The sequence below is a fragment of the Bos mutus genome, chromosome 17 (genome assembly GCF_027580195.1).
Source record: "Bos mutus isolate GX-2022 chromosome 17, NWIPB_WYAK_1.1, whole genome shotgun sequence".
NCBI classification, from domain to species: domain Eukaryota; kingdom Metazoa; phylum Chordata; class Mammalia; order Artiodactyla; family Bovidae; genus Bos; species Bos mutus.
In genome coordinates this window covers 53,998,896-54,020,469 of record NC_091633.1, presented here as the reverse complement: position 1 = coordinate 54,020,469, position 21,574 = coordinate 53,998,896, and the positions used below count along the sequence as shown (strand labels likewise).

The 21,574-nt window shown below is 44.0% G+C and overlaps 1 protein-coding gene across 1 annotated transcript; it reads right to left on the bottom strand.

The window, feature by feature from the left end:
* Nucleotides 1-1,170: 1,170 nt before the first annotated feature.
* Nucleotides 1,171-20,123, bottom strand: NOCT (nocturnin). The gene is made up of 3 exons (XM_070386552.1): nt 19,555-20,123; nt 4,323-4,592; nt 1,171-3,185 (listed from the first exon to the last, which is right to left on the bottom strand). Exons 1-3 carry the CDS (start codon nt 20,051-20,053, stop codon nt 2,362-2,364), a joined length of 1,593 nt encoding a protein of 530 aa, XP_070242653.1. The 5' UTR covers nt 20,054-20,123; the 3' UTR covers nt 1,171-2,361.
* Nucleotides 20,124-21,574: the final 1,451 nt, after the last annotated feature.

Genomic DNA, 21,574 nt, shown 5'->3' with positions numbered 1-21,574 from the left:
CACCCTGCACTGGGAGTCTTACCCACTCCATCACCAGGGAAGTCCCTAGGCCCCATTTTAAATTAGGAGCAGTTTTATGTCATATGCAAAGTTCAGAGCCAAAAATAAGGGACTTAAATGTTATACACACCATTATGCTTTACTATGTCATCCCTACCACCTCGTAGGATTTCATGAAATACAGCCATGGAGGAATAAAAAAATCCATTCTCACTGTCTTCAATAATCTGGACAATTTACCTTCGAAGACTGATTATAACCGCAGTCAGAATATCATGGGCTATAAAAGGAAAAGCTGGCTCAAAAGGGACATAGGCATGGAATAAGAAACTCAGTAATGGAACATATTGATACTTTAGAAATCTAGAAAAGACATTTGTTATTTGCCGTTATGCCTTCAGGTAACTGATGGTCCACAAGGCAGAGCTGTCTACAAAAGAAAGACTAGAGAAATAAAAGTGCCACCTAGCAAGATTTATAAACTACTAAAAAAACTACATAAAATGCTCACATGACTACATTTTAAATGAAGACAAATACAACAAAAGCATACAGAAGTATGTGTTTAGCCTACCGCCATGGCAATGCTGAAGGGTGACTGACTTGTGATATTTCCAGGAGCCCTTTTGCTCAGAGGCATTCCCACCAACTCCCACCCTTCTCCCATAGCCTATTAACATTTGCAGTTGAAACACTTTTTTTAGCTTTTATTCTCATCTAGATTTGCTTATGATATGGGTATGATGATTTCAAACTGGTGTGCTTTAGGGTAGGTAAACAATATTTAATGCCTGTCCAGATCAGTATTCTGCTTCTCAATGTGCAAATTCAGTCACTGCTAAGATCTGAACCAGATGACAGCTGGTACATATGTTTTCCTACTTGCCATTCCTTCCAGATATTTTGTGTGTACAATATATACTGAAACCCTTATTTGTTTCAAAAGCATTTCCAATGCAGAATACCTGGAGGAACTATTTTTGGGGACTCCAACCTTGTCACCAAGTGATACCTCACAAACAGCACCAGATGCTGCCTTCAACCACCTTTGTCCACTTTAAAATCAAGGTCTGACTGTCTGGGATTGTGTGAGCACCACATTAACAGTATTAAAAGACCAAATTTATTCTCAGATTCCCTATGCATTAAAAAAACAAGATATTAAAACACTAGCTTTAAAAGACTATTTATTAATCTTAAATATTTACAACTCATGGGTTAAAATATATTATTACCAGTGGGCTGTTTTCTGGGATTTCATTAGGAAGGAGTTTCACCTTTTATCTTTACCACTTTATTTCTGAGCGAAGAGAATTTCAGGTTAACTTTTTATATTCTGGTTTTTAGATCTTTTAAAACCAGTTGCCTGGCTATCTTAGTAAATCTCAACCACAGCGTCATGAACAGACCAGGAAGTTTCCCATCTCTAAAAAGAAGGTCCTACTATCTTTAGCCACTACCAAATATATATATATATATATATATATATATATATATATATATATATACACACACACACACACACCTAAATATATCTACTGTGCAAAGCACATTCAATACAAATAATGGCAGAGTGATTGCGAATAAACACCAAGAGCACTCCAAGGGAATACCGGAAATGTGTAACAGTGACCAAATAATGAAGACTAGCCATGGAATCTCTTCAAGAAACACACTAATGGAAAACACAGAGGCATAGCAAAGATTTATGAAGAAGAGATCACAGAGAACTGGTATCTCCACTTAAATAACAAAAACCCCTCAAGACTAAATAGGTCCTTTGTACACTATTATTTTATTAGATTCCAATAAAAACATCTTTAAAGCTTTTAAGAAAATTACTATAAATTACTCTATAACTTATGTTTTGCATGGTTTTAGCATGTTCATGTTATAATTTACTTAATTTTACATGAAGATATAAAAAATAAATATTGCCATGCATAACTTGATATTAAAAAACACAAATAAATAACTTGAAATGTCTAGAGAAACTGTTCCTGCATACTTGTTAATTATGGGAGACTCAAGCAAGTCTACTATTTTAATGACTCTAACAGAAAAAGCTTCAAAACAAGCCCAATATAATGCCCTTAAATGATCAACATGTAATTAATCCTAAGGGAAAGAAAACAATGCAAAGCAATACTGGAGTGCAAAAACCTTTTTGCTGTAGGTTTTAATGGAAAAGGTTTTAATGTGAGCTAACGGGGTTCCTTCCCAAGGGCATGCTGGAAACAAAGAAGTGAGAGAAACTGGGAACCCTTCCTCAGTCAACTTATTCTATTTCAGTTTCCTGAAACATCCCTGGTTAAGACTCCTGCGATTAAAAAGACACAGACAAGCGTTTATAAATATCCATCAAGGTTCCTCGTTAAAGCTGAAGTCACACACTAGGGACAGGTGGTCTGAAGGGTAATTGAAGGACGGTAGCCGGTTGGGTCCAATCTGCTCCTCGGTGAGCAGGTCCAGGGCTGACCGCACGCTGAGCGCCTGCCTGGAGTACCAGATATAATCCAGCGTGTGCCGGCACTCGCCTGAGGTCCGGATCTTCCAGGTCGTGTACGGAGGTTCCGACTGCCCGTCAGCGCTCAGCAGCTTGTAGGCGCTGTTCAGATTGAGGCTGGAGGAAGCAAAGTGCTTGTAGACCTCCTCTGTGGGCTCTGCGTTGAAGTCTCCACAAACAATCAGGGGAATCTTGGCCCCCTGGGTGATGGTCTGCAGGTTTTGGAGGAGGTCGCAGCCTTGAGCTGATCGAAACCGTTCCCAGCCGGTGCGTGCCTTCAGGTGGGTGACGGCGATGCAGAACTGGCGGCTGGACTCCTTGCACTCCAGGGTCTGGGCAATGGCCACCTGGTTGGTTTTCAGCGTCATGGCCGTCAGCCGGATGTTGGCACTGTTGACCAGCTTGAATCGGTTTTGGAGGAAGAACAAGGCACAGCCGTCGGGTCCATTGTTGTGCTCCACATCCAGACAGGGCGACCAGGGCTTGGGGAAGAAGGTGCCCTGATAGCCCAGTCTACTGAGGAGGGGCTGGAAGGTGTCGAAGTAGTGGTCCACCTCTTGGAGGCACAGGATATCCGGCTGGTAGGCGAGGATCTCCTCCAGGATCAGACATTTCCTTTCTTCCCACTTGAGGGCTTCGATAGGGCACTGGACAAAGTTGTCTTTGCCTTCTCCAAGAGCTGAAATAAAAAAGCCGGTCGGTTGTCAGCTGCTAAATACCTGGGGGGGGGGGGGTCTCCTTAGGTGTGACGTCACCCAAGACCTTCAGAGTACTTTCTCTGCTTCAGTTGCTCTGGAGGGGATTCTCTTACTGCACCGACCTCCAAACTAATTACCTCTTACCATCCACATGAAGCAAGGAATTGATTTTCACATTAAAACTATCTGTCTATTCCAGGACAGAAGACATAATAAAGCCACATATTCCAGGACATAAAACATTAAGTTTTGGCTTTAAACAATGTTCTTTGTAGTCTAAGAGATCTAAGCTATGTCAGATGAACTAAATAGGCCTAGTACTGGGTTAAATGTACATTTAACCCAGTACTAGGCCTTTATAGAAACCATAAATGACACCTATTTTAAACGGGCAGCTTTTACCTATATCTGGGGGAAAAAAAAATGAATCCAAAATTATGGAAAGTCATTCAGTATGCCCTTCTATTCCAGAAAATGAGGGAAGAATGGTGACCCTGGTTTCTTCTTAAAATTTCAACAGCTCCGTGATCTTTGTGCAGCACTGCACAAAGTTGACTGACACACCTGTTTTTAAATCCAGCAGACCCAGGAAAGGAGTCCTTTCTACCATAACAAATATCTCAAAGCATAGAGAAGAGAGGCAACATCTCAAATTATAAAGGTGCGTTTGGAAGAGAATCTGGCCAGAGTACCTAGACCAACTCCGCCCCCTCCCCATTTCCTGCAGAAGATTCTACATCGCCCACTCAGCAGACTCAGTTTCTCCCTGGCAAATGTTATCTTAGTACTGTGGACTGAAAGCTGGAGACAACACAAAGTTTCAGGCTAATAAGAGACCGGGGCCTTGAAATCTGGATGTGCTGGGAGACAGAAGCTGTCACTGAATATGCAACTTACCAACACGTAAGTAAGAAATACCTCTGAGTCGCTGGATTTATCAGTGAAAACCAGATGACTCCCTTTCCCCACCTCCCCTTGGGAGAGCTCCCGGGGCGAAGCCGCCCGCACCCCTCGTCTGACACCCCGCCCCCGCACATGTGCGCACATGCGGAGGTGCATCGGGCATGCGCAGAAGCAGGGAGGCGGTGGCGGTTCGGGCAGAGACGCAGCAGGCCTACCTTGGGCAAGGATGTTCCACTGCATGACCCTAATGGGAGGGTGGCTACTGGGGCCATCGGCTGGCAGAGCCACAAAATCCCTCTGGAACCGTGGGGGCCGCGTATGCAGGACAGCCCTGCATTCCTCCAGGAGCTCTTTGGGGTCGATGGGCTCCAGGTGCTCTGGGTCAGGGGCCACCAGGTACTCTGGGTGCTGGGACGCCGCGCTGCTGTTGAGTGTCTTGGCGAGAGCACTGTAGAGCCTGCTCGTGCCGTTTCCCATGGGATACACTGCGGGGAAGGAGACACGTGTTACACACTCAGCCTTCTCCTGCCTTTCTCCAGTTCTCACTCAGAGCGACCACAAGATAAAGCAGTTAGTGTCCACAGAAGCTGGGGCCGATGTTGCCACGTTCATGGTCTACGGGGTGGATTACAGGAGCGCCCAGGTTCTACCTTTCTAGGAGGACAACTACTTGAAATACTACAGCTGAAATACCTTGATCCTTATGGCTTATTCTAACCTGAAACTTGTCTTTATAATTTGTAGACACAGTCTTACGAAAGCATGGCTAAACAAAATCCATATTCCTTTTTCTATGTATTTATTTTTTTTTCTATGTATTTTAAATGAGAACTTGAAGGCCAGTTTTAAAGAGCCAGATGTCAGAAAGCCTGATTACTCCGAGATGGCATTAGAGCAGGCTCTTAGTGGAGATGGCATTAGAGCAGGCTCTTAGTGTGTCAGCTACTCGGATCCCTATTACGCTGGATTAAAGAATCAGCTGGATTAAATCCAGGCTCTGGCTTTCTATAGGATTCTGAGAACATCACTGAGCAGTACAGTCTGCAATCTAATCTTAACTGCCAGATTTTTTAAAAATCAGAAGAGAGGTTGGTGGTGGTGGGGAGAGATGGGGTGGGGAGGGGAGGATATGGTGGTGCAGGAAGCATTGTCTAGGTCCGTTTCCTGAGGCTTCTGATTCTTACCTAACTGGATAATAACTAAAGACAACAGAGCACAATCTTCAACAAGCTAACATGAAGGGAGAGGTATCTTTCACCTCACTAGGAGGCAGTGGATTGCTCTTTTAAAGGTCAACCTTGTTTTCTCTTCATTACAGTATAAATTAGGCCAGATTCTGCTTGGAATCATGTCTGAGATTCCTGGTTTGGAGGAACCTGGATTTCCTGACCTCATCCAAGTCCTTGCCTTCTCTTGAAGGACACAAAGTTTTCTTTACAAAACACATTGTTTGGCAAGCTGATTGCACGTGAAACTAGCAAGCCATTGAATTCACCTTACATAGCAGGTCACAAAGGCCAATTCAAGTGTTCACCCCCAGGACCTATCCTTAAACATCAAGATCAAGATGCAAGCATGCTCTATCACTCCTTTTCAAGGACTTCCCAGTGATAAAGTGAGGCAAAGAGACTCCAGATTTCCCAGCACACATTTCTGTGTACGTGCAACTGCCTGCAAGCCCGTGCTCACAAAGGCACATGCATGAACACGCGCACACACTTGTTTCCTGGATGTCTGACTTGAGTATATTCTTTTTTAATCAATTTGCTTGCCTATCTGAGTACATGGGTCCAAAGAAATTTTCTTCTTGGCTGGCAGTACAACTTTGAAAATTTTTCTTCTGTACTTCTAGTTCAGCAAAAAGCGGTAAAAAGTTCTACTGTTCTGTCAAGCATGGTTTCCAGCATCAGTAATAGCCTAACAGTAGACCAATCTGTCAGGGCATCATGGCAAACTCACAAGGGCTCCAATATCTGACATCTGTCAGGCTCCAGGCAAATGAGCAGCTTGAAGCTGTTCAGTTTTAACAGGACTGCTCTGCATCCTTTTGATGACATCACCTTCGCCAAGCTGTTTCAGGGTGGTTGCTGTGATAAAAAAGCAAGTACCATGCGAAAATGAATGTGAAAAAGGTTAATTGTGTCCAACAGGAGTTGAAGATTTAAGGCGTTATCCTAAACAACACTTCCTCCTAAAAACTTAAGAAAAACCTTTCAGTGAACAAGGAACAGTATAATGTATTAACACAATGAAAGTGCTGGAAGACATGCCCAGAAAGCCAATCAAAATTATATCCTATTATAATATAGGATAATTATATTAAGAAAATGACAAAGTAGTCTAAATTAGAAAACTTACAAATGAGGCAATGTGAAGAATTAGTAAACACGTAACAGAGAGAAATGAGATAAAGCTTGCAAGATAGTGGCAAATACTATGTACTTATTTAAAGCAAAGATGCAAATATGGATAGAAGTTTCTTGTAGCAGGAAAACCAATGCAAGGAAATGAAACACGTATTGATACGAGAAACTATAAACCAAGAAAACTCTTCAAAGTTTCAATCATGCAGGATGAATTAAGTTCTGGAGCTTTAATGTACAGCAAGGTAAGTTTAGTTAAGGATACTGTATCTCATACTTGAAATCCTTCCTCTAAGTGATCTTAGATCTTAAGTGATCTCACCCCCCCACCCCCGGAAACACACACTATGTGAGTGACATGTTAATTAGCTTGATTGAGGTAATTATTTCAAGATGTGTACAAATATCAACCCATCACTCAGTACACCTCAAATACACAACAATGTTCGCTAATTATACCTCAATAAAGCTGAAAAAAAGGTCAGTGGTTTGAAAGAAAAATTATGAGGTTAAAAGAACATGTATCATGGACACAAACACACATACCTGAGACTATCAACCCAGAATGACCAACACCGACTGGACTGTAAAGAAACAGAAAAAAATCCCTTGGACTCCAGGCCAAAAACAGCAAGGAACTTAGAAGTTAGAGTATCAGACTTCAACTGTAATGTTCTTAGACCAGAAGAAAATGAAGTTACATATCTGAAACATGTCAGGCTTTATATGTGAGCCAAGAATTTTACATCTAGCAAAACTGAAATACTGACTCTAGAAGCGCTTCTTCCAGAAAATACTACAGCAGGGGATGGCCAACTGCAGCCAGATGTATTTTGTACAGTCCTTGATCTTCAGATGTCATATACACGCCCACAAGCACACGGTACATGGCAGGATAATTTCTGGCACTCAAAGCCAAAATGTTTACTATTGGGCCCTTCTCAGAAAAGTCTTAACCACCCCTGGAAGTAGCGAACAAGCTTTAGACCAAAATGACCAGAGATACTGATATACGAACTGGTGGTGCTGTATTAAACAGAGCAAATCAAGTCTAAATGAGATTAAGATAGTACAATATCCACTGGCTATGTGATCCAAGAATGAACCAATGAGGATTTAGTACAACCAAAAAAGAAAAGCCTGGGATGGGGGTGGGGGTGGGACAGAGCAGGGGGCCCAGAAAGAAGCAAGCATATTCAATTAAGAATTATTTTGGGACTTCCCTGGTGGTCCAGTGGCTAAGACTCTGAGTGCAGGGGGCCCATGTTTGATCCCTGGTCAGGGAGCTAGATCCCACATGCTACAACTAAGACCCAGAGCAGCCAAATAAACAAATAAAAATTAAAAAAAAAAAAAAAAAAAAAGAATTATTTGCAGTGACCATCATTAGTAATGGCAGAATCAGAATTGTTACTCTAGACTGCTTAAACTGGATGTTCTAATTTCATCATTCCCTGTTGTCCTTTTTTGGTTTGTTTTTGGAAATTTATAGGGCTGTTAGCTACAAAACAAGGAAAACACATTCTTATTAAAGCCAGCTCAGCTCAAAAAAAGCTCATTTTGGCCCAATAGTGGATTACTATATTTTGTCATTCACTTTATTTGTGACTTTTGGGGGTTTTCAAAAATTCAATCTAGCACCTAAAGACAAAGGCTTTGCAGCAAAAAAGAGGAAGGACACACTGCAATATGGGCCTCAAAGCCCCAGTTCTAGGCCCAGTTTAAGTGGCTGGATTCTGAGTAAATCCAAAATTGGAGCCAACAAGTTTTGTTGATGACTTACTTGGATGTGGCCTATGAGAGAGCAGTCAAAAAGTTTCCAAGATGGGTGGGCTGAGCAACTACAAGGATGAAGCTGCCAATACAGGTTAGGAAAACCGGGTAGGGTTTGCAGAAAATAGGAGCTTGGCAGTCAGGTATGACTGATGTTCAGGAGAGAAGTGCAAATTGGAAACAGGTGGGAGATGTTTATTGCCAGAGGAGGACTGAGCTCTGGAGCAGACTACCATGTCTGTTTGCTAACAGGGCTGACACATTAGAGGAAGAAACCCATCAAGCAGACTTCAGGCGTGACGGCATGAGGGAGCTGACAAGTCCTCCCCTGAAAGAATTATAAACCTGAACCAGTGTCAAAACCAGCCACCTCAGTGCTCTGGATGTAGACCAAAGGCATACAACACACTGAGAAGCCTTTATTTGCGAGAGCTATTGAACCTCAGTTAAGAACAGTGCTGGTCTGTGCAGGTCCTGCCTGGGGCAGGCCTGGCCCCACCTCTCCCCTTCAGCTCTGTGGAAGTGATTCCAACTAGAGCAGCAAAGATACTGAAGTAAGTTAACATCTGCCCAGAAAAAAGGCCTAGGCCTTGATGGCTCTCGCTGGTGAGCCTATCAAATATTTAAACAATACCCATCCCTTCATAAACTCCCACCTACTGCTTCCCATGTACAGCCCCACTGGAAGACGGTCTGGCACTGCTTAAAATAAATATAGAACTCATGCCCCTAGGGATTTACCTAAGTGAGCTTAAACTTAAGTTCATTCAAAAATATGTACGCAATTGTATTAATAAATGCCCGAACTGGAAGCAAAGATGTCCCTCAATGTGCAAATGTATACAACCACACAAAATAGTACATAACAATAAAGGGGAACAAGTCACAAGCATTTTGTAAGTGAAAGAAGCCAGATCCTAAAAATTACATACTGCACGATCCCACTCACAGGGCATTCTAGAAAAGACAAATTATACAGAATGGTTTTCAGAGATTGAGGGAGGGACCAGTGGCTGACAAAGAATTTTAGGGCAAAGGAACCACTCTGTACAGCCGTAGGGTGATGCATACATGACTCTGCGTCAAAATCCACTGACTTAACTACCCCTCACAAAGAGTAAACTTTAATGTGCGAAAATTCAAAAGATCAACAGGGAGGTGGGGGGATCAAGAGGAAATGCAGACTCTGACAAATAAATCTATTACAAATATATGACAAATTCACAGAAGGGGCTTCAGGAAAAAAGGAATCATGTCACTTTGGAAAACAGCTTTTAACTGCTCAAGACTAAAGAAAGTGCACTCAAATTAGCAAAGCTATTTCTCTTGGGGGGTGGGTGTCAGCAATTCCAAAAATGCTTTACATGTATATTGCGGTTGAACAAATACAATAAGTGATGGATGGTGGGAGTCTGATTTCTGTGAAAAAGGAAAGCTGCAGATAAATGAGGAAAGGTTTAGAAGGAATCTTGTGGTACTGAGGGAGTCAGACACATCATCCAGATTTCATGTTTCCCTTATAGTACACATAGATATATAGACAAAGCCATTAGGGATGTCTAAGACACCTTTGGAGAAACGCAGGGCCAAGGGGTTTTCATATTAACACTGAGGCATCCTTTCTGTCTTTGTTTTCGACTGTGATGAAACCCCTGCTTTGTCAGCATTAACTCAGGCAGTTGGCCCCAGGCTCCAGTAGGGGCCACTGTGCTCTTCACCATTATTCATTTTTTAAATTGCCTGCTTTACCCACAAATGTCCTTAAGTGAGGCGGCAATAAGTACTTCTGTTAAATTTGGAGCCCTGATGACCTATCTTTAATACTTGACAAAAAGGAAAGTCCACATAAACACTTGTGCTGCACACAAAATACGCTGCCTTAAGCAACAGCACTCAGGTGAGTGCCTGGATTGCAAAACTCTCCCCTGTCTTCACCTCAAAGAACCAACAAACTTTAGTCAAGAAACAAGGCAGACATTTATCCACTAAAATGTAAGAAGTGAGCCTGTCACTTTAAGGAAAACAGCTGACAGTATTTTTGCCCATGAGAAAAATTTCCCAGAGAAAATTCTGGAAAACACATCTGGCATCAGGAGCCTGACAAGTCCCCAGTACTTAAAAAACTTCTCTGACAAGATTGGAGATGATAGTTACTAAGGTTATTTTGGAGCAGGCACTGGCACCCCACTCCAGTACTCTTGCCTGGAGAATCCCATGGATGGAGGAGCCTGGTGGGCTGCAGTCACGACTGAGCGACTTCACTTTCACTTTTCACTTCCCTGCATTGGAGAAGGAAATGGCAACCCACTCCAGTGTTCTTGCCTGGAGAATCCCAGGGACGGGGGAGCCTGGTGGGCTGCCATCTATGGGGTCGCACAGAGTGGGACACGACTGAAGCGACTTAGCAGCAGCAGCAGCAGCAGCAAGGTTATTTCTATACTGTATAACATCTGGAAGAGCCACGTAACCTAGTTAACCAACTTCCCAAATAACCAAGAAGATGTTCACTGATATGGTATATCAGATTTGACGTTGCAAATAACTATTAATATAAGCTACCACAAAAGACTACCCACAACTATCGTAAAAGGCTATTAAAATAATTCTCTCTGATTATATAACCAGTGAGAGACTGGATTCCTATCTTTTAACCAAAATATCCCAACAGACTGAACGGAGAAGCAACTAGGAGGATAGAGACAGCTGTCACGTATTAAGCCAGACTTTCAAATGAAGAGATTTCCAAAAACGTCAAATGGTACCACTCTTTCATCTAACCTTTTTATTTGGGGAAAAAAAAATGCTGGTTAAAAAGTAAAAACACAACAAAAGCCAGGATTATCTAGGTACACACCTGAGAAGCTGCTGGAGTTGACCAACCTCGGGGCCCAAGGAAACCTCCAAGAGAAAAGCACACCAAACCCTGAAGGACAGACGTCACAGGAAGGCATCGTTGGAACAGCAAGCCTGTGCTGCCACCCACTGGCCACTGTGCTGAATCACCTCAGAAAGGTTAGAAAACTAACTCAGCAGCTAATTTTCACTGGTCCCCTGAAAGCTCCTGAATAAATGTGGCCACCTTCAAAATATTCACAAGACAACCATCGACCTAAAACAGCTTGGATGTTGGGTATGCAATATATTTATTTAATACTTAATTAATAAATTAAGTATTTACAGTCCCCATGGCTTACAGCTTCATGGATCAAGTTCCAGTGGCTCCCTTTTTCTTACATATGGCCTTCTTCTGGTACTTGAAAAGTCAAAGTGAAGTCGCTCAGTCGTGTCCAACTCTTTGCGACCCCGTGGGCTGTAGCCTACCAGGTTCCTCCATCCATGGGATTTTCCAGGCAAGAGTACTGGAGTGGGTTGCCATTTCCTTCTCCAGGGGATCTTCCCGACCCAGGGATCAAACTCGGGTCTCCTGCATTGCAGGCAGACGCTTTACCCTCTGAGCCAGGAGTAAGAACCTTAAGTCACCCTTAATATTTAAATTACAACCCCTGTTCTTCACTCATTAGTTCCATGAGGATAGAGACTATATCTGCCTTGTTTATGGACTCAAAGTAGGTCAACTGGTTTCCAGAAATCATGGCTTCTCTTTTCACTAGTCAGATCCTGAACAAGTTATTTATCTCTGTGGCTCTGTTTCTTCATCTGGGGATCACCATGACCTACTTCACTGTTACTGTGAGGGTTAAGAGAGTTAAAGGAGCTATACCTAGTACATTCTAAATGGCAGCTATTGTTACTTTTCTTTCTGGGATTAAAGAGCAGCTATTAACATCTGAGAGCCAAGCGTGTACGACACTTAAATCTTTCCAACGATCCAGCAAAGCAGGTACTGTATTCTCCATTTTATAAACATGGTGACTGACTGCACAGTTGGCAAAGGACCTGGCCCTGGAGAGGGCTGCCTGCACCTTGGACCACTGCTTGTCTCTGACGGTGCTGACCAGTCAGGATGACTGGATGGAGCTGCCAGGGGCGTGCATGGCAATTAACAAAGGTCCAATTTCACCTCATCCCTCTGCCCAGGTCACCGCCGTCAGGGCGTGCACACTGGCACAGCACAAGGTGTACAAAGCGGTGTAATGACCCGCTTTACTGGCACATGGCATTACTAGAGATATCAAGTGAAGGTCATGTCTCCCAGCCTAGCGGGTCTATAAATACAAGCTCCTAGACCAGTGACAATCCCAGTGACCTTTCTTTGCTAGGCAGCAGTCAGACACAAGAATACCCAAGTGCCTTCTGGACAAAGCAGAGCTGTCCCTTCAGTCACGCCAGATTCATCTTGAAAATATGGCTAGGCAAAGAGAAATCCCTCCACAATGAATACTTAGGTTAGCGTGTGAAAATTGGTGGTTGATTATGAGTGGGCTGGCCAAGCATTTGCGCAAGCCAGACTCTTCCAGCAAAATGCTAGAAAACTGAAAAGGCAGAAACAAAGAACCTGGTGTGACAGCTGCTCTCCACCAACTGAGACAATCAGGTTTGTGTTACTACCTGGTGCCCATCATTAACGTTCCCAGGAGCTCAAGAGGTGCTCTGGGTTCACAGCTATGAATGAAATACGGAGCTAAGGAGTACTCTGCTATTCTTCCCTGTGGGTCAGAGGTCCACATACATCTCCCAGTGCCCTGTATGAGATGCCTATGGCTGCTTACATTTTTAAGTGGTTGAAAAAAAATTGTAATATTTCCTGACATGTGAAGATCATCCAAAACTCCAACTTCAGTATCCATAAATAAGATTTGTGTATTGTCAGCAGCTACTTCCACACTATAGCAGCAGAGCTGAATAGCTGTAACGGATATTTAGTCTATTAAGCCCAATATATACTAGGTGGCTCTCTACAGAAAAGTTTGCAGACTCCTGCTCTAGATTATGAATTGTACAGTCCATTTGTACATACTTCACAAAAATCAACGAAAGACTCAGTCATTTAAAATAGGGAAAACCTAATTTTCATATATAGATTTCCATAGCCTTGCTTGAATAATTACAGCACTTGTAGGAAAAGAATCATCTTTTAAAATGTGTAGTGACACTGGTAGCAGTTTAAAAATCTCCAGTCCAATGACTCATTTTTAAGATGGGAATTGATAAATAATGTACAATAGGTCATCAGACATGAGGCCAAAAATACATTATTCTTAAGAGCTTTCTGGAATAAAGTACACACACGCATATTTTTCTAAAGACTGAAAGAATATGGGTAAAATCAGAAAGGACGCCACCAGTGGGCTTAAGAAACAATTCCAGGAAGACAGAGACAGGTGTGAATTAACAGAGAACCCAGAGCGGAGGGCAATGCAGTACAAACTACCGAAGGTAAATTAAACATGGCTCTTCCCAAGGGAGCTCTGAAGAAACCCAAAGCTAAGTCCACCGAGACAGAGGGCAGGAGAGGCAAGGGGCCATCGTTAGGGTCATTCTTTCAGCAATGGTATTTGAGACAGCTGCTAGTTCTGTCACTTCCCCTCTCAGACAGAAGAGGGTGGCCTCTGCCAGCTGGAGAACTGGCTTCAGAGATGTGGGCCCTGGAAGGGCTCCCAAGAGTGATGGACGGGAAGGGAGGCAGAGCAGACCGTGGACCTCAGGGATATTTCTGAAGGCGTGGCTGGAGGGGTGAGCTAAGCATTGGAGAACACAGAAGGGAGCCTGCCTGCACCCCTGACCCCCAAATCTCCCCAACTACAGAGAAAATGCAAACTGCTCTCCCAGGAGGAAAGGTATGGGGGAGAAAACAGGCTCACACAACTGTATAGGACACAAAGACAGACTAGGCTTCTATGAAGAAAGGAGCAGAGAATTAGAAAATGTCCAAAAATTGTAAACAACTGCAAAATAGACATGTTCAAAAAAAATCTTATGAAATATAAAGAAACATTCTTAAAAATGCAAGAGCAGCCAGAGGGTGGATCCATATGGACAACAATCTGTCTAGCAGGAGTTTAATAATATGAGAACAGGCAATGTGATAAAATAGTGATGAAAATGATAAAATTCAAGAAATAGAAATTTTCCTGGGCTAGAGAATGGTATGTCCTGGGGCTTCCTTGGTGGATCAGTGGTAAAGAATCTGCCTACCAATGCAGGAGACATGGGTTCAGTCCCTGATCTGGGAAGATCCCACATGCCGTGGAGCAGCTTAAGCCTGTGCTCAACTACTGAGCCTATGCTCAAGAACCTGGGAGCTGCAACTCCGGAAGAACTTGCACCCTAGAACCAATGCTCTGTTTTGCAACAAGAAGCCACCACAATGAGAAACCCGTGAATTGCGACTAGAGAGTGCCCCTTGCTCTCCATAACTAGAGAAAAGCCCACACAGCAATGAAGGCCCAGCACAGCCCAAAAAAAAAAAAAAGAATGGTATGTCCTTAGACTGAATGGGCTCATCTGATGCTGAGACGTTTATCCTGACAGAACTTCTGAACACCAAGGACAAACAATCCTCAACTTCTAGAGGATAATCAGTATCGTCAAAGAGATTGCAGTTCTGAGGCAAAATAAACAGACATGTTATTTTTAAAAAATTATATTTTAAAATTGTCATGAAAATTTTCCAAATAAAAATTTAGAATGAACCACTACTGGAAAGAGAAATTAATTGTAGAACACATCTCAGCAAATCTATTTGACCTAGAAAATCTGAAAGATGAACATCTTCAGCAACCCCCTCAGTGAAAGCAAAACATAAAGGAAACAGAAAACCATCATGTCCAGGGTGTCAGTAGGATATGCAAAACAACTTCCTTGTACCCCGTACTGGACAGACCTGCCCCAGCACTGGACGCTCAGAGTAGGGGACAGGCTGGGAAAAGCAAAGGAAAATGATGCACAAGGCACTTCCTGGACACCCTGCTGCCACTTTTCTTTACTGCTCCATGATTCTGGCTCCAAGGAACTTTGGACTTCTCAGACTACTCCAGTTCTGAAGGGAAAAAGCAGTTTTCAAATCATTCTGCACAATCCCTCATAATCCAATAGCCGTCTCTACTGGAGACTAACTTCTGGGGACACTAGTTAAGAAACTTCTAGCAGGCTTCCAAGCATTTAGCAAAGCAAGTGTCTCACTGGCTGTCTGCCCAGGCTATACATCAGAACTAGCAGATGCTCAAGGCCCACTTGCAGAAACTAAAATTCAGATGATCTGAGTGGGACCCAGGCATTCTTTTGATAGCTCCTTTTATATAATGATGTACACCCTTGGTATCTGCATCTGGGGATTCAACCAACCTTGGATGAGGAACCCACCCATGGTGGGGTGGGGCTGCATTTCATAAAGACATTTAAATCTGACAGGGAGTTTTTCGTAGCCCTCTTTCTCCTGGACACTCCCACCCACATCCCTGATGCTGAATTCTGTGTAGCTGGTAGGTTTCAGGTGCTGCTTTGAGATCACATAGAGACAAGAAGACAGCTAAGATTTTTGCTTGAGGTCATACTCCTTCCTGTAGGAAGGCTGCTCAAATCCAGCAAATCCAGAACTTCCTGGCTAGGACTCTGTGTTCCCAATGCAGGGGGCTGGGTTAGATCCCAGTCCCCAGGAACCAGTTTCCACATGTCTCAACAAAGATCCCATGGACCGCACAGCCAAATATTTTTTAAAAAATAACAAATCCAAAAATTTTCATTAAAGTACAAGTGGGTTTACTATGGAACTAAACACCCATGCACGTCATCCTTGCATTCAAATGTGATAACCATTCAAGTGGTTAGCAAAATTCTAGGAATCCTGATGACAGATCTTAATTTCCAATGCAGTTAGTCACGAAACAATAAAATATTTGGCCTTTTAAGTGTACTGTGCTCAGTAAAACTTATGGATCAGTTGATATCGTGGTTTCTAATTCAAAAGCCCCCAGTAACTCACTGTATTTAAGCTCTTACCATTGAATGCTGTAACAAATAGCTTGTTCTCCTACAAAGAAAATATATTTCTATAAAGCTTGATAATTACAAGCTGTTGCACTTCTCTCTCATAAGCAGATTACTCACATTGTTAAAGGACATACTAAATAAAACCGCCTCCTCAAATGGGCTGGTATTTGCTTTTAAAATCGTACCAAGAAAAAAAAGAATGTGTTCCAGTGGTAGAGAACAGTAATTCAGCCAACTCTTCATTATCTGAGGAGGTGGCATCTGGAGGATGGCATTTATAAACCCATAGATGACACCAGACCACGTTTCATCCAGCAGAGTAACTGTGACAGCTGCTGCTTCTCTATGGGGCCTGTGATCCTTCTGTGAGAAAAGGTCCCCTTTAAATTCTAATAACCCAGCATCTGATGACTGCAAACGGGCTGCACTCACCTTTCCAGTGACATCTGACTGCCACAGGGCGTAAGTTATGAAGGAACTGATTAACAAATAGGGTCAACTTGGGATTTAGCACCCCCTCCCCAAAGACTGGGGCTTCCCAGGTGGTGCTAGTGGTAAAGAATCCACCTATCAATGCAAGATGTTAAGAGACTTGGGTTTTACCCTTGGGTTGGGAAGATCCCCTGGCTAAGGACATGGCACCCCACTCCAGTATTGCTGCCTGGGAAATCCCATGGACAGAGGAGCCTGGAGGGCTTATGACCCATAGGGTCCCAAACAGTCAGATGTGACTGAAGTGACTCAGCACACACACACCCCAAAAGATGCTGGAGTGAGCGAAGTGTAGCTTTCAGTTCCTTGAAGACTTTCTCTAGCCAGATGTCTAAACCTTGAGGCCTGTAATAACAATAATCTGCTTTTTATTTATTGTTGTCATTTTGTTAAGTAACGTGGAATTCGGGACCCACCCATAACGATTCTTCTTAATAAGTCTACAATAGGATCTATAAATCCTGGGAAACATTTGGCAAAGTACCTCCTCTCTCACCCTGCCACCATCCATGTCTCACACCTTCCACTTTGCTACTGGCTTTTCCCAAGCAAAATGTTTTTAATCTCTTTCAATCTTAACTGTACTTCAAGGACCAATTCAAATGCCAACCACTTTTTGAAGCCAAAATGATCACCACTGATGGAAGGGACTTCATGCTCTCCAGCACCCTTGTGCCATTTGCAAACCTTTAACTGAAAGAGAATAAAAGGTGTTTTTATTTCTTTAAACACTCAGGTCTTTGTGCAAAACCCATCTCTCTGGGAACTAAACTCAGAGGCAGACCGTGTCTCACATTCTTTTACCTCCTATAAGGTGGCACCTAGCTCAAATGGTCAAGAATCTGCCTGCAATGCAGGAGGCCAGGGTTTGATTCCTGGGTCAGGAAGATCCTCTGGAGAAGGGAACAGCAATCCACTCCAGTATTGGTGCCTGGAGAATCCCATGGAAAGAGAAGCCTGGTGGGCTACAGTTCATGGGGTCGCAAAGAATCAGAAACTTCTGAATGACTAACACAATAGAGTGAGACAGACCAGAAATGGAAAGACTTTTTGAATGAGTGAGTGAGTGATCAAAGGATATGCAAATGAATGCATTCATGAGTTTCTCTCAACAAGCAGCTGAAGCCAAAACTGAGCAAAATGAGAAACTGCCCTAGCTCTTGTAGTAGTTTAACAGCCATAAATCCTTTCAATTTCTTTCTAAAGCTAGGGGATTTCAGGGGACTTCCAGAAAGTTCATTAAGCATCTTTCTATGTCAAAGGCCTAAGATCCAGCATGTCCTGACCTTTCTTCCCAACTAACAGCACAGCTCTCTTATCTGTATTACACAAGTTATGTGTATTCCCAAAATGAACCTACTGGCTAACTCTGCCCCAGGACCCGCAGGAAATTTAAGGTAAGAGGTGAAGACAAGAGATACAGTGCTACAGAAGACACCAGTTGATTTTCTTTTACTTCTCCCACCTCAAACCCAACAATGTGCCTCTAGAAATTTTCCCATTCTAAGTTATTTCACAAACGCCAAATTCCTACAGAACTGCAAAGAAAATCTCAATGACTGTCAAGTTCATCCTTTTTAAAAAAAGAACAAAAGAGTTTAGTCTCCAGTAATCAGTTTAACTTCCTAATATTTTTTTATTTTTGGTCACGCTGGGTGGCATGCGAGACCTTAGTTCCCCGGCCAGGGGTGGAATCTGTGACCCCTGCAGTGGAAACGCAGTCTTAACCGCTGGCCGCCGGCGAAGTCCCTTTACAAAAATAAAATCCTAATTTTAAAAAGAATGTCTCTATCTAAACATCCGCCAATCATCTGAATAGAGTTTAAAATCTTGACTCGAATCGCATTTTGGGTGATCACTTGCTCGGTTCTGAAGTTAATACAAAACTTGGGAATTCCCTGGCAGCCCAGTGTTTAGGGCTCCGCCTTTTCTTTCACTGCCCTGGCGGTTCAATCCCCCATGGGGGAATTAAGATCCGGCAACCCGTGTAGGGCGGCATAAAAGAGATAACACAAAACTTTTGGAGCAAAAGGTAGTCGTTAACAATCTGAGATGTTCATACGTCTTAAACAGCAATAAACTTGAGTACGACTAAAATATACCTGCTAGCGTGATGAAACTGCCCACTTTTGAAAGAAAAGCTTTATTAATTTTTAAAGTATGACTAATTTGTATGTAAATTGTGGCCGCGGTATTGAGGCCTCGGGCAGAAACTTACGTGGCCAAAAAAGGGAAGATCCAGGGAACTTCCCTGGGGGTCCAGTGGTTAAGATTCCAGGCTTCCAATGCAAGGAGCGCAGGTTCGATCCCTGGTTAGGGAAGTAAGATCCTGCCTGGCGTTTTCCTCCCCACAACCCAAGCAAAATCCTATAGAACAGGTTCTTGGCAAAGAGATAGCATCATCTTTACAAGATCTTAACCCCAGGTATACAGGACGCATAATGACACAAATATTAAGACTGGAAGGCTCCCCCCAAATTCAAGTAGATGTCCAAAGAGTCAATGCGTGTTCATACATTTTTCAAAATTCAGACCACCTAAGCCATGCAGGCCACAGGATCAGATAAGAGTAACTTCATATACATATTGCATAAAATGTTCCATTAGCGCAATAAGTAAAACAAAAATAATCTGCGGCCTCGGAAGGGGAAAAGATAACTTAGGTCAAGAGCGAGAAATACTGAAACCGCGGCATCAAACGGGAACGATTAAACGGGAACCTAGCACGGGGTTGCAGTTCTTACCGGACGCGGTGCAAGCCCCAGGCAAGAGAAGGCGGCAAAGGAGGGCAGAGACGGCGGCTCAAGGAGAAGAGGCACCGCTTCCCGGTCGCACCACACCGCCCGGCAGCCCCCGGCTTCCCATTCATTCCCCGCCGTCTCCAGGTGGCGGCCGCCGCGTTCTCCGCCCGGAACGGCGGTGCACTCACCTGTTCGGGAGCACGACCTCGCGACGTCGCGGGCCGCCGAAGCCGCCGCCAGAAGCCGGGGAGACGCGAGCCGCGGTGCGGCCGTGGGCGAGAGGCGGCGCGGCGGCGGCGGCGGGCCGGGCGCGCGGCGCAGGCCGGGCGCGTCCCTCTGTAGCAGGGCGGAGCAGAGCCGCCGCGGGCTCTGATACATGCCGGGCGCCGCCGCCAAAACCGCCGCGGCCCCTCGCGCGCCCCACCTAACTGCGGGCCCCGCCGAGGCGGGCAAGCCCAGCAGACTCTTGGGGCCGTCCGAGCAGAGGCTCCGGGGATCCTTCTCTTCCAGCCGCGGCCCGGGGGAAGGTCGCAGGCAGACGAGCCCGAGAGGGCGCGAACGAAGCTGCGGATGCTGTGAAGCGGAGGCGCTGTCTGCCGCGGGCCGGCTGGAGCTGGAGGGTAACCGGCGAGCGCAGCGCGCTGACAAAGCGGGCGCTACCAAGCGAACCAGGGAGGGGGTGTCCATGGGACCTGCGCCCGACGCGACCTGGCAGGGATTCGTAGAACTGGAGTGATCCTGCTTTGAGAGGACGCAGATACTCAGCTGTTTATGGGGTGGAGGCTGTGGGAGGTCCAAGGTAACAAGTATCCCTCAAGGCAGTTTTAAAGAAATGAGCCTCCCCTTCCGCTGGGTGGAGTGGAAACGCCCACAGGCTGGGAGTCCCAAGACCTTCCAGGCTATGGCCCCGGGGACACGTGTGTGTCCGAGTAAAAGACAGCATCCGTGTACTCGTGTAAGTGAGAATCCGGCAGAGGGTGTCTGCTCCCCACCCCTTCGGCGGGATGTGTTGCGTTAAAATGAAATTAAGCACGATAAAGCCCCTACTGTGTGCGAGGGCGACGCTGAGTAAGGCCACGTCCCTTTCCTCAATGTTATCCTCAGGCAAAGGGGGCCCAACGTGGCAGGAGAAATCAGACCATAAAGCTGTACAAGGTATTCAATATCACAGTAATCCAAGTAAAAAAAAAAAAAAAAGCTGTACAAGGTAGATTAAGATCAATGGCATCAGTTTATGTAAATTTGGCGATAGAGGTCGTAACACGCCTGGATTTTCTAGAAGGCTTATTAGAAGAGAAGAGCCATGACTTGGATTTACATTTGTGGAATTTGGGAGAAAGAGTGGTGGTGATTTACACAGGCAAAAAAGGGAATAAAGCAAAAAGCCCTAGGTATCTTTGCGGCAACATCTCTTATGTAGGATGGAAGTGAAGAAGTAAGGCAGATGCTTGGATGGGTTACACTGCGGAAGGCAGAGATTGTATTAGACTTAATATGGTCGAAAAGGGTGAGCTGTTTGTAAACTGGGCAAGGATATGTCTTAGGGCCGTGCTGTCATTGGAGGTCAAGTATCTTGGGCGTGTGAAAAGGCTGGAGAGAGTAGACTAGCTGATATGAAAGATACTCGAGACTTGCATCTGGTACTAGAAAAGAATGAATGGAAGAAATATCTCAGATAGCTTGGGCAGGAAATGATGACTAACCGGAACAGGAAGTGGGGTGAGTGGGAGAGATGCCCAAGACTCGGTTCCTCTCTGAATGATTTATGACCTAGAAATGCTTTCTTGTTGGTTTTCCCATGATTTTGCTGAGTCTGCTGTCTTGTGGAATTGGAAGCTTTTCATTACTAAGGATATTCAAAATATTTTTAAGAGCAGAGGGTGTGGATGTGTCAGCTGACAGGGTTGCTCATAACTACTGGGAGACACCCTCCTTGGCAAATCATTAGATCTCTTAGTCTCACTTTCCTTATCTATAAAAGTCATACCTTAGTCATTAGGTCAAATAAAAGGTGATGATCAAACTAGTCCATAAAAAGTGTTCTGCAAATATAGCAAAATGTTGAATTAGAATCTAGGGTCTATGGGAATTCACTCACAGTTCGTTTTCTTTTGCATATGTTTGGAAATATCCATAATAAATTGTTGAAATAAAAGTGCTTTGAAAAATTAAAAGTACTGTTTGAATATAAACTGTCATTATTAAAAG

Coding starts and splice junctions, on each gene's coding strand:
- NOCT (XM_070386552.1), bottom strand. CDS start 20,053: ATGGACACCCCCTCCCTGGTTCGCTTGGTAGCGCCCGCTTTGTCAGCG. Junction 4,593..19,554: donor GAGGTCGTGCTCCCGAACAG/GTGAGTGCACCG, acceptor CCTTCCCCGCAG/TGTATCCCATGGGAAACGGC. Junction 3,186..4,322: donor GTGGAACATCCTTGCCCAAG/GTAGGCCTGCTG, acceptor TTTTTATTTCAG/CTCTTGGAGAAGGCAAAGAC.